General features: G+C 45.6%; 1 protein-coding gene across 3 annotated transcripts in view; it reads right to left on the bottom strand.

Moving 5' to 3' along the window:
* The window catches only part of FAM120B (family with sequence similarity 120B), a 213,801-nt gene that overhangs the window by 61,458 nt on the left and 138,969 nt on the right, over positions 1–13,374 (bottom strand). For all 3 annotated transcript variants that reach the window (XM_030195955.1, XM_030195956.1, XM_030195954.1), the window contains exon 7: positions 11,827–12,033. In XM_030195955.1, the coding sequence (XP_030051815.1) occupies positions 11,827–12,033 (207 nt within the window). The remainder of the gene's footprint in view (positions 1–11,826; positions 12,034–13,374) is intronic.

Genomic DNA, 13,374 nt, shown 5'->3' on the forward strand with positions numbered 1-13,374 from the left:
AATGCATTCCATAGTTGAGTGCTAATAAAGGAAAGGAAATTATTGCAGGAAGATATGGTAACTGCCTATCACATATCAGTAGAAGCTCCCCTAAATACTTCACAGCTATATATGGACCATCTGCAAATTGCCCACCGTATAAATGATATGGAGAATCTACTCCTTTTTCTTATAAGGACACAAAATGCAAAATCCTTAGGTAATCCTTATACTCTCGGGGCCCGATATTCAGCCAGTGGGCATGCAGTGGTTCCATGAGCTCTCGCTGGGCAACCCTTGGTCACTTGCCTTTCCATCCTGCCCTTATTTCTTTCTTGTTTCCTTCTGTCTTCTCTATTGATAGCATTCCTTCTTTTATGTTTATTTATTTATATCCTGCCTTATATCCAAGGCAGGTAACAGTGCAACATCCATAATATCAAAAAAACAACAATACAGGCCACTGAACAATGCAATAACAAGGTGGTTTACAACTTCAATGCAGCACAAGACACTGAAGAGCATCATTGATTAACAAGATGCTCCAGCAGGTAACACCTCTGGGTGTTCCTAGAAATATCCAGAAAAATTCTAATCTTTGATCCCAAGAATTCTTAATGTATATAACCGACACACAACTTTAGAACTGTATTCCTGTCTGGCTCCAAAACAAAAGTCACTATCAAGGTGGTCCTTTGAGTTATAAGTTCCAACGATGATGATTCATATTTTCCCATTAGTTGTAAACCACCTTGAATGTTATCTCGATAGGTGGTATATTAAGAGACTAATAACCCATAAAATACTTGCATACATCACAACTTCACCTTCTTCACCTCCATTCTGCCCAAGTTCCATTCCCAGGATGCCTAGATGCAGATTACATAAAAGCAGGCGTACATTTTTCATGCATGTACTCTTCACACACATATGCAATTGAGTAATTTTATAAACATCCTTTTCCAGGCGCAGAACAGTATTTATATGCAGAAAAAGCTATAGCCCTTATTTGGGGAAAAGAATCTTCACTGACTTGTGGAGGAGTAGCCTAATGGTTAGTGCAGTGGGCTTTTATCCTGGCGACCTGGGTTCGATTCCCACGGCAGCTCCTTGTGATCTTGAGCAAGTCACTTAACCCTCCATTGCCCCAGCGTCAATCACTTAACCCTCCATTGCCCCAGCGTCAAAATTTAGATTGTGAGACCTCTAGGGACAGAGAAAGTACCTGCATATAATGTGTACAGCGCTGCGTATGTCTAGTAATACTATAGAAATTATTAGTAATAGCAGTACTTGCAGGCCTGGGAATACTGCAGCCACAGGCTAGTTTAATGTAAATGACACAGTGAACTACATATTTCTGAAAATGCTAATATCATTCTTTGCAAGTACTAGAAAGAATAAACCAAACTTTCTACAAGTTTATCCTGCAGCACAATTTCCTGATATTTCTAGATGCAACTGTCTTCTGTTTCTCAGCGGATAGCCATGACTTTTAGGGCAGTATCGGCTCCCTTTAGTTATCAACAGCGCACATTGCTAGAAAAAATGCCTTCACAGACTTGAAAGCAAACAGCAACAAGCAAGACCCAAACAACAAGCTACACTTTCAGACTGTTTATCTATGATGCAGTAAAAACCAAAAGCACATTCTGTACTTCATGTTTCTCTTCATAAGACCAAGACATTAAGCCTTAAATTTGGCATTTTGTAGGATTCTTTGGATCAAATTCCAAAACACACATTTGGGAAAAACAACAAAGGAGGAATAAGTTTGGTAACATTTCTTTACAGTAAATATACAAATATAGGAACACCACAAGTGCACACTTACTTGTCAAAACAAGTGCCAAAAAAGGTTAACTCCTTGTTTCTAAATAATACGCTATGAATCACACCACATGTACATAAAGACATTTACCCAGAAAAATGAACCAGAGGTAAACTGAATGTCTGAAAACTGCCCCTTTCCCTATCTCAGCAGTTGAACATTCATATCCTATTTCATAGCGTGCATACTTTTATCCAGATTACAGGAAAGTGTCCTTAAGAGCAGACCTAAAAACTAATGCAGGTAGATTGTATTTACAAATCTACACATTATTTTCCACAGAAGTTCTATTGCACTAAAAAAACAGGATGCTTTGTACCGTTTTCCCCTCATTTTACAACAGTTCCCCTAAAGTTAGGAACCAATATATGTGTTAGTCATGTGCTCAAGTGTTGGTATTCTATAACAATCAATAATATGAGAAAATAATAGCTGGGCAATAACCGGTATTCTATAACTTTGGCATGCAACTCACTTAGCTCATAACCGGGCAAGAGGGCATTCGCAGGGGGAGGTGCATGGGCAAGGCATGGGTATAGGCATGTCCAACACTTAAGCACCTAACTAACTTATAGAATACCATTAATTATGCACTAACCCCTGAATTCTATATATCGCACCTAGTGGTCCACACCGAAATCCAAGCATATTCCATAACAACGCACGTAACTTAATTGGCTTAACAAGCTAATCAGCATTGATAAGTTCTTAATGAGCACTAATTGGCAATAATTAGAATTTACGCATACAACTCGCTAAGTGCATTCTGTAATGCACTGTGCCTAAATTCTAATGTGCATAGCCAAAAAGGCACATGGTTATGGGCAGGGAAATGGGTGTTTCGTGGGCATTCCAACATTTATGCGCACTGTTATAAAATATGCTCCTGTGTGCCTAAATCTAAGTTCCGGCATTTACGCCAGCACATTTCCCTTGGTGTAAATGGATGAACATAGTTTTACATGCTGTGATATTAAAGCGCCTAAATATGGGCGCTGCGTATAGAATGTGCTTAGGTGGAAATTTATTCCGTGTGGAGTTTTCAGCCGCCATATATAGAATCTGGCCCTAAACTGCTGCATTTAGGTGCATGCATTTCCTCTCCTATCGACATGGTGTGCCTAAATGTTGGCATGTAAATGTCAACTTATGCTAGTTTTCTCTAACAGAATCTGAGCATCCAGATGCAGTTATACAAGTTCATGCTCAGCGCACTGCATCTTGGTGACTAACGTTTGGCACCCTTTATAGAACTGCACCCTATGTGCAGATTTCTCTTTGAAAATCCATCCACCTAAGTGGACAATATGAGAATTGCTCCAGTTGTAAATATACTACATACCAACACAACTGCCATAATGGGTCATACCTAACAGTAACTTTCTCCAGGTTTATCTTAATAACAATCTATTGACTTTTTCTGCAGGAATTTGACCAAATCTTTTAAAAACTCAACTACGCCATCTGATTTTATCCTATCCTTTGGCAATGTGTTCCAAATCTTAACTATGCACTGAGTGAAAAAAATATTTTCAAGGACCAAGATGCAAGGAACAAATGCCCATGCAGGAGCTCTGCAGCATGTGGTGTGTGACTTGCCTTATTGATACCTTTCTCATTTGGCGTCGGGGAAGAGAAGAGGGAAGACACGGCAGCTTCCTCCAGCACTGAGCGTGCCTCCATCCTTGAAGAAATCCATGCTGGATTCTTTTACTGCTCCTTCCCATTCAGTAGGGAAGGTCTCTTTATCCATGCTGGAGGTATTTTATTCCGGCAGCATTGTGCTTCCAGGTCGGCTCCACCATAACCCGGAAGCTCTATACTGGAAGGTAGAATGACAGTGAGGCAGGGATAATGCTTTCTCCTGTGTGTCTGGGACTTTACTTCCTCTCCACAGGGATATCGGTGGTCTGAAATCACTGCAGCAGCGACAGATACATCAAACTGTGAGTACTCTGACTACAGCAAGGGAAGGGGCTTCAGTAGAACTGGTGAATATGCTGGTTAAGCTGACAACCATTACACTGTAAAAGCTATAGGACCTCATGTATGTCCTTTACTCTTCCTTAAGTAAGGTGGCTTCTAAGTTTTCTTCTGATTTAAATATTGTGACTGGAACTTTAAATGTTCAGACTCAAGCCTTGGATCAGCAGTCAGGTAGAATGGTTACCCTCGAGAAGAGGGTATCTGAGTTGCAAGAAATCTGTTTAACTCTTATTAAAGATAATTTTTATACTACCAAAAAGATGGAGTATTTTTGAATGTTCCAAGATCACCTTTAATTGTAGCTGTTGATATGGCTAGGAAATATTTTAATGAAGTGCTCGAGTTACCATCGGAAACATTACCAATAATGAGAGAGCGATATTTAATGTTGCCAGGCTGTAAAGAAGTGCTGGCCTCCAAGAGGCAATTTTGACAATTTTTTTGGGATCATCATCGTTGAGTTATAAGTTTTGCTTTGGAGCCGGACAGGAATACTGTTCTAAAATTGTATTTCTGCTATATCCTATATAATAATTCTCACCTCCAACGTTCTAATGTGCCTGGTACCGTGGCTCCCTCAGAGGTGGTCTGCTAGGCAGTTTAGAATGCATTGACGTCAGTGATGTCACAGACAGCTGATTCCAAGGCAAGAGGAGGAGTAGGGAAACATGCGGAGCGTGTTTCCCTACTTCTCCCCCTGCCTGGGAAACAGCTGTCAGTGCCCCCCCCTCGGCGCAACACCCAAGCCCCTGCCCTGCAAAACTGCGAGTTAGGCAGGGGGAGGAGTAGGGAAACACGCGGAGCATGTTTCTCTACTCTTCCCCCTGCCTACCAATCAGCTCTCAGTGGCCCCCCCCCCCTTGGCGCATCACCAAAGACCCTACCCCCCCTCTCGGGCACATCAACTCCCTCGCCACCCGCAGCCACCAATACTAACGCTGTCCGGCCGCTGCTGCTTCTCCTGTGGAGCAGCAGCGGCCGGTACAAAAAGAAAAAAGCCAAAAAAAGATTTTTAACCTGAAACGCGGCTCCATAGACAGCCATCTGGCATTGGCTGTCATCACTGCAGCCGCTCCTCCTCTCCCCTCCACGTCACTGCCCCTGCAGGAAGACCCCTGGAGGAGCGCAGCGATGTCAGCGGGGAGAGGAGGAGCGGCTGCAGAGATGATAGCCAATGCCAGATGGCTGTCTACGGAGCCGTGTTTCAGGTTTAAAATCTTTTTTTGGCTTTTTTCTTTTTGTACCGGCCGCTGCTGCTCAACAGGAGACACAGCAGCGGGCGGACAGCGTTAGTATTGGCGGCCGCGGGTGGCGAGGGGGTTGATGTGCCCGAGGGGGGGGGGGGGTAGGGACTTGGGTGATGCACTGGGGGGGGTAGGGGTATGGATGATCCGCCGAAGGGAGGGGAGGGTCGCTGGATATGGATGGCTGCGGGGGGGGGGGGGCAGGGAAGAGGGAGGTGGGGAGGGGGTCCTAAGACCAGATGGGTGGCTGCAGTGGAGGGCAGGGGAGACAGAAGGGACGCTGCAGGGGGGACAGGGGGAGAGGAGGGTCACTGGACATGGGTGGCTGCAGGGGGGGCAGGGGAGAGAAGTGGGTCGCTGGACATGGGTGGCTACAGGGGGGGCAAGGGGAAAGGAGAGGAGGGTCGTTGGACATGGGTAGCTGCAGGGGGAGAGGAGGGTTGCTGGACATGGGTGGCTGCAGGGGGGCAGGGGGAGAGGAGAGTCACTGGACATGGGTGGCTGCAGGGGGAGCAGGGGAGAGAGGATGGCCGCTGCACATGCGTGGCTGCAGGGGCAGAGGAGGGTTGGTAGGGAGGGGGTCCTGAGACCAGATGGGTGGCTGCAGGGGGGGCAGGGGAGACAGGAAGGACGCTGCAGGGGAGGGGATTACCTTGCTAGCGCCCGTTTCATTGCCTACCGAAACGGGCCTTTTATACTAGTGTCTCTATATAAAACGCACCTCCAACGTTCTAATGAAGCCTCACTTTCCCAACATTCTAAAAGTGAAGTGGCAGAGATCGCTTTTCCTCCATGAGTGTCTGCCCCGCCCATGCGTCAAACGTGATGACGTCGAGGGCGGAGCAATGACACTGAACTAATGGCTTCGCCAACCCGTTGCTACGTGACGACAGACGCACCAAGGACCTATGAGAATGAACTACACGAATGAGGGGAGGACTACCAGCAGCTGACAAATAAGGGATCGCCGACCCGTTGCCACGCGAAGAAACATGACGTCAAAAGCATCGCAAAAAGAACCAATCACAAACAACTGCATCGGAACAAGGGAGGAGAAAGAGCAGCACAACCGATCACTTTCTGTGCTGCAGGGAGATTACTATTCTGATGCCCGTGCTACTGCTGCAGGTATGTGCTGCCTCCATAACAAACGCCCTCCCAGCAAACAATTAACTGACAGAAGGCAGAGGAACGGAACACCAGAAGCAGACCCCTCCAAGCCACAACCCCGACCCCCCCTTGCAAACGGAAACACACAAATCGCCCGCCAACTACATGGTCCGCAAAGGCACCGCGACGTTATGCCAACACAAAACCCATACAAAATTCAAAATAAGGTAAGGAGCTCAGGACAGGCGCAAAAAAAAAACACCACACGGTGGCGACAAACAATCCCACGTCCGTGAAAAAAAAAAAAAAAAAGAATACCGGCCCCCCCCCCCCAATCAGGTCGCCGCCGCTCACCCCCCCCTGGTCCTACATCAGCTCAGCGATGCTACCCCCCCACCTCCCGATGGTGACACACACTCCCACCTCCGTGAAAAAAAAGAAGCATACCGTCCCCACCCCCAAACAGGTCGCCGCTGCTCACTCCCCTCCCCCCCCAGTCCTACATCAGCTCTGTGACGCTAACCCCATCCCCCCTCCCCTCCTCCGTCCGATACAAAAACAAAGAAAAAAAAAAGAAACTGCAAAAATGCTTTTAAAAGGAAGCGGGGCACCGCAGCCAGTCATCGGATGCACAGCTGACAAACGATGGCTGGCTGCAGGGCCCCGCTTCCTTTTAAAAACCATTTTTAAAGGTATACACACACACACACACACACACACACACACGAAGAATCTATGAGAAACACATACACAGACATTTGCCACCACCATCTCAGTTACACCCACCTCTCTCACTTTCACAGACACACACACAAAATCTCTCTCTGTGACAGACACATAGGTTATCACTAAAACAACAATTAGATTCAGAAGTGGGGGTGGGGTTCACTAATACAACTCAACAAGGACACCTTTTACCTGATTGTAACAAAACTAATACAAAACATATTGTTTACAAGGAAATGTTACAAATGTAAGAAACAATTACAATACAAATACAACTTTAAAAAAACAAAACAAAAAACTCTTTGGCTTTTTTTTTTTTTTTTACAAACATTTATATCCCTTAATATCAAACAGAAAAAAAAAAAAACATGCTAGCGCCCGTTTCATTTGTTTCGGAAACGGGCCTTTTTTTACTAGTGCATTAAGAATTCTTGGGATCAAAGATTAGAATTTTTCTGGATATTTCTAGGAACACCCAGAGGCAATTTTGGGATGAAGAGTATTTTTGGGATGAAGAGTATTGTTTAATTTCCTAAGAGTCCTGTTTACTAAGCTGCGCTAGAGGTACGTTAGCATTTTTAGTGCACGCTAACTGTGCAGATGCCCCTAATAGTCCTATGGGTATCTACACATTTAGCACATGCTAATTGTTAGCGTGCGCTAAAAAAGCTAGCACACCTTAGTAAACAGGGCTCTCAATTAAGATTATGTAGTGAGTTTATCTTGTTGGGCAGACTGGTACAGGTCTTTATCTGCTGTTATCTACTATGTAAAACAATAAGGTAGTCATACCAATGGCATAAGCACAGGACACCAGCCCTATCACAGATTTGTAGAATACATCATCATTATTACATCTCTCACCTGAAATTGACTGAAAAGGCCTATTTCCCTAACTTGATTAACATCTCTGCTAAAAAAAAAACACAAAAAAAAAAAAAAACCTTTTCAATATTGTTTCTATATTAATACACTGTGCATCCTCTGGTGCATCAGTCACTGTCCCCGCTGCAGATGGTTTGGCCCTGCATTTGAGCCAAAATCATTTCACTTGATAATTAATTAGTTTCTAGTGCTACAGCTCCATCTTTTCATAGTACTTCTTTATCTAGCCCAGTTCCTACCCCCTCCCCCAACCTTATAACCCATGTAGCTGGTCCTTCGTTGGTAAATTCATCTTCCCGAGCTGCTTTCAACTTGCTCTCCTTAACTTCTTTAACAACAGCATTAACCTTTATGAGACTTACTGCACCACCTGCTCATTTGATCCAATAACATCATGATTGCTCATATTACCTGTTTATGGCCTACTCCTCCTTACTTTATTACTGACTAGCCGTTGAGCCCGTAAAAACGGGCTGGTATTGGGGGTTTCGGAGGTCGACGCTGGCTCCCCCCCCCCCCGCGAGGTTGCCGCTACTATTCCCCCCACCCCCGGAGTCGCCGCCGACGCCACCACCCCTCAACCCGGCCCGGGCCCTCTCTTCGCTACTGAACTTACATCCATTCGCTGGAACGCAGCACGCACATCAGCTGAGCTGCCGTCGGCCTTCTTTCTCTGCCTGTGTCCCGCCCTCGTGTGACGTAACGTGTGAAAATCCTGAAATCCCTTCCAGTCCAGTATAGTCCATTCCGGGATCCTGTTCCAGCCAAGCCGTGCTCTGCTGTTGTTGCTGCCAAGCCCCACCCTGCTGGTGACCTCATCGGTAGTGCCTTTATTACCACCTGGGAACTTCCTAAGTTTGCCTTTGCAACGCCAAAGATCAGTCGGTGTGCAGTTGCACTTCTGCTTGGATCTGCCTGTGGGCAGTGCTTCTTCTGTTCTATTCTTGTTTGTGGGCATTTCTGCCTTCTGTTTCAGTGTGACCGTGGTCAGTGGTGTTTGTTATATTCCCTTGCCTGTAGTTCTTGCTCTGTCTCCCTGTGCTGGCTGCTGCCAGTGTGTGTGTAATTAGCTCTCCATACTTCACCTAGGATTGTTCTCTCTGGCTGCAGTACTCTGTGGTAAGCCTGTTTCTCTCTAGCATTTGTCTGTGTGTGTTGTGGTTGCCTTGTGCTCAGCCTTCTGCCAATGCTCTGTTGTTTGTCTGTGGATGTAGCCTAGCATTGTGTTCTGCCTTGTCTGTCTTATTTTGTGTCTCTAGTTCCCCTCTGCCTTTACCTTACTACTACTACTATTTATCATTAGTCCCTGTTCTTTCAAGCTTGTTGCTGTATCCGGTAACCTGAGTGAGTACCCTCATTCCTGAGTCCTGATTCCTGGTCCCTGTTTAGTCAAGCTTGCTTTAGAGCCCTATACCCTGCGTGAGTTCCTGTATTGCATAAGTCCTGCCGGCTGACCGCACCTAGGGGCTCAACCTTTAGGGAACAGCGGTCAAGCGCAGGTGAGGTCTTGTTCCAGTCCAATTGTTCTAGTCCTGTGTGTTCCTGCTTTGCTTATCTACATCTGCAGCTCCTGTCTTATTTGTTTGTTAGTCCAGTTCTGGTTGGGGGGGGGGGGGGGGGGGGTTGCCTGCCACTGCCGCTCAATGGCAGTAGCCCAAGGGCTCACGAGTCCAGATTATCCTTGAGAGGCTGACAGAAAGTACCTTGTTGATGAGCAACCATGAGAAAACCTACCCAAAGGCAGAGCGACTATTTCTCCACGATACTCCAAATGAGTATAAAGTCACTGAGGCCAGGTGAAACTGAACCCAAACCTTAGGACTGAAGGGTAGCTATTGTGGAAGAAACTTGCAGGCTACCCTAAAATAAGACTTGCAAAACAGCCTGGAATTGAAGAACCTGCAATCCCTTCTTTAAGACAGGGTGGAACTACCACCATGACCTTGAAAGAAAAAGTTGTTCCCGGTGAAGTGGAAAGGTGGAATGACAGTCACAAATTTATACTAGCTCCCACGGAATGCAACCAGAGAAGTCTTCTGTGGCAAAGGGGAACAGAAACAGAACTGCACAATTCCCCGAGAATCAGGGAGGGTAGATACCCCCTGCTGCTGCAGTGACACTACTACAGACTGTAAAGGTTCCAAAAAGAATGGATGTCTCTACTAAACTCCACAAGGATGTAGCAGAACGCCCTGCCTTGGAACTACCAATGGGATAAGACAGCTTCCTATTCCCCACTTGTTACAGGGAACAGTCTCACTGTGCTATCATGAAGAAGCAGACACTATGCAGCCAGAACTGCCTGAAAGATGTACTGGAGCTTGCAGGGAGAACCCAAGAAAAATCAGCAGCAGAATAGAAGTCTAGCATGTAATTCCACTGATGCATGTTCAAACCCCATCGGGCTGAGGCACATTTGGCCTTTTCCTCAATATATGGGAGAGGTGTCCTGCTACACCGAAGCCTGAGGAGAAACCTGAGATCCCATTCTTGAAAAGTACAGAAAGGCATGGGAGACCCAGAAATGGAAGCCAAATCCTTCTGGTAGGATGCCCAGTGGCAGTGTGAGCGGGAGCGGAAATAGTGAAAGCCAAGATGTCTAGACTGCAGCACATGGCAGCATGACATCCAAGAAAAACAGAGAACTAAAGCAGAGCAGAATCTTCTGCTTCTGGAAGCTATGAGGCGAGGAGACCCCAGGTCTTAAACCATGTCTCTATAGCTTCTCTGGAACAACAGTGCTCCCCCAAAAGGAAACTTGACAAAGGTGATGCAGGCAATGGATAGCCAAAGTGGCTTCCAAGCCAAAACTGTCCGTATGCCGAGATTTTCAATAAATGACAGGAGAAGATGTGTACTCAAACAGACTGGTATGACTACGGTGCACGGTTGAGAGCAAGCTGCAGTGGGACTTTACCTACAACCAGTACATCTAGGTGAACCCTCTCAGTTGGTTAGTGCCACCAGTAAGCCCCCCCTCCCCCATTACCTGGGCGGTGCTCTGGAAGAGCCATGGAAAGCCCTGAAAAGGAATACAAGTGCCATAAAGCATGCAGGTTAACCCAGCGGAAAGCACCTGTGGCTCTGGGCACTTACCGTCAGCTAGGAAGCCATGGTATTAAGGGGAAGCTGCTCTGTAAGAGGTGCTAGCTGTCCAAAATCCTGAGAAGGAAACTAAGTGACAGAGAACATAGGTGCCAACTTTTAAAAAAGATTGGGGGTGCTGAAAATTCTTTTTTTTTTTTTTTTTTTAACAGGTGGTACATTCCCCCCTCCCCCTCGTCCCCCCTCCCTCCGAGTTCCAGGCCTCCTCCCTCCGAGTTCCACAGGGTCCCTCCCTCCCTCCCAGTTCCAGGGTCGTCGTCCCTCCCTCCCTGGATCTCCTCTGGAACCTTTTTTAAAAATCAGCGTTACAATGGCCACACTCCAATCTTCTGGCACCACGCTCGATTTTAAGGATAAATTACATATTACTAACAATAACTCCGCAAGTTCATTTTTCAGTTCTATCAGTACTCTGAGATAACTTAATTTTCAAATCACTGCATGTACTTTGGGGTGCATAATTTCCAAACTACTCTAGGCACATCCAAAACATGTAGGTACAAAAGAACTTACGCTGTGCATGTTAGTGTAATTTTCAAAAGGAAACTCCAGGGAAGCTTCCCTTTGAAAATTCACTTGCAAGTTTGCACATCTGGGCTTGTATTTTCCAAATGAAGACTCAAAATTCACTATCTGTAACTTGATACTTTAAAAATCACTTTTTAAATATATATTTTAAAACCCTCTACTTTGTTGTCTTACTACTTGTTCATTGTATTCTTAACTAATTTTATCTTATGTGGTTAGTTAGAAGAATGATGAAAAAATAAATCTCTGAAGTGTCAATATAAAGTAGGACAATCTAGAAAGCTGTAGAACTGCAGCAGCATAATAACTAGCAAACATGAATAGTGGAAAGCTTTCAATAATTTCAGAAAGTTCTGGAATAATCCATCTGTTTGATCATGCATATGGCTTTCTGAACTGCTTTCACTGACTGATGCTATTTTGTATACTCACATTCCCTTCTAATAGTTCTTCTGCAGAACATCTTCTGTGGGCCTTTAGGTATTTCTGATGAAAGAGTCTCCCATCAAACATCTTCCAGGGCATCAAATCATCCATTTGAAAAGGAAAGCCACAAGCACTGTTGACACCCATTGAAGTAATAATTCCTCGTATGAAAAGGAAGCCAAGATGCACAGCTCTGGAATTAACCTCAGAAAGCTGTTGAAACAAAACAAGCCAATTAAAAACAAGAGTTAATGTTCAGCTAGAAGTAGACAACTGCTTCATACTTAATTGAAGAGGCAAGAGGAAAGCCAAAGATCAATTAGGATATAGGGAACAGTAATAAAAATGGAGCTGGACAGTGTAGATGAACCTTGAGGTCCTTATTGCCATCAAATTCTGTTTCTAATTCTTGCAAGGTGTATCATTATAACAAAGCAAACTATCTCAGTCTGGTAATAGGAACTACATTCAACAACAACAATTCTAATAGACAGATAATCATTCTGTGTCAGGAGAGGTGAACTTAAAGAACCAGAGTTGGTTGGTTGGGAGGCGGGGAATCCTGCTGGGCAGACTTATATGGTCTGTGCCCTGAAAAAGACAGGTACAAATCAAGGTAAGGTATACACATATGAATTTATCTTGTTGGGCAGACTGGATGGACCATGCAGGTCTTTTTCTGCCGTCATCTACTATGTTACTATCCAGCTTATAATCGAACGAGAAAAACGCCCAAGTTCCGACCTAAATCGGGAGATGGGCGTTTATCTCACAAAAACGAATAACGCGGTATAATCAAAAGCCAAATTTGGGTCGCTTTCAACTGCACTCCGTCGCGGATGCGGACAAAGTGGACGGGGGCGTGTCGAAGGCGGAACTGGGGCGTGGTTATGACCCGAACAGAGATGGGCGCCCTTCGCCGATAATGGATGCGTTTGTAGCTAGAATTTAGGGCACTTTTCCTGGACCCTGTTTTTTCACGAATAAGGCCCCAAAAAGTGCCCTAAATGACCAGATGACCACTGGAGGGAATCGGGGATGACCTCCCCTGACTCCCCCAGTGGTCACTAACCCCCTCCCACCACAAAAAAATGATGTTTCACAACTTTTTATTTTCACCCTCAAATGTCATACCCTCCTCCCAGGCAGCAGTATGCAGGTCCCTGGAGCAGTTGTTAGGGGGTGCAGTGGACGTCAGGCAGGTGGACCCAGGCCCATCCCCCCTACCTGTTACAATTGTGCTGCTTAATGCTTATTAGTCGTCCAACCCCCCCAAACCCACTGTACCCACATGTAGGTGCCCCCCTTCACCCCTTAGGGCTATAGTAATGGTGTAGACTTGTGGGCAGTGGGTTTTGAGGGGGATTTGGGGGGGCTCAACACACAATGGAAGGGTGCTATGCACCTGGGAGCTCTTTTACCTGTTTTTTTGTTTTTGTAAAAGTGCCCCCTAGGGTGCCCGGTTGGTGTCCTGGCATGTGAGGGGGACCAGTGCACTACGAATCCTGGCCCCTCCCACGAACAAATGCCTTGGAGTTATTCGTTTTTGAGCTG

The sequence above is a fragment of the Microcaecilia unicolor genome, chromosome 3, assembly GCF_901765095.1.
Source record: "Microcaecilia unicolor chromosome 3, aMicUni1.1, whole genome shotgun sequence".
Lineage (NCBI taxonomy): Eukaryota > Metazoa > Chordata > Amphibia > Gymnophiona > Siphonopidae > Microcaecilia > Microcaecilia unicolor.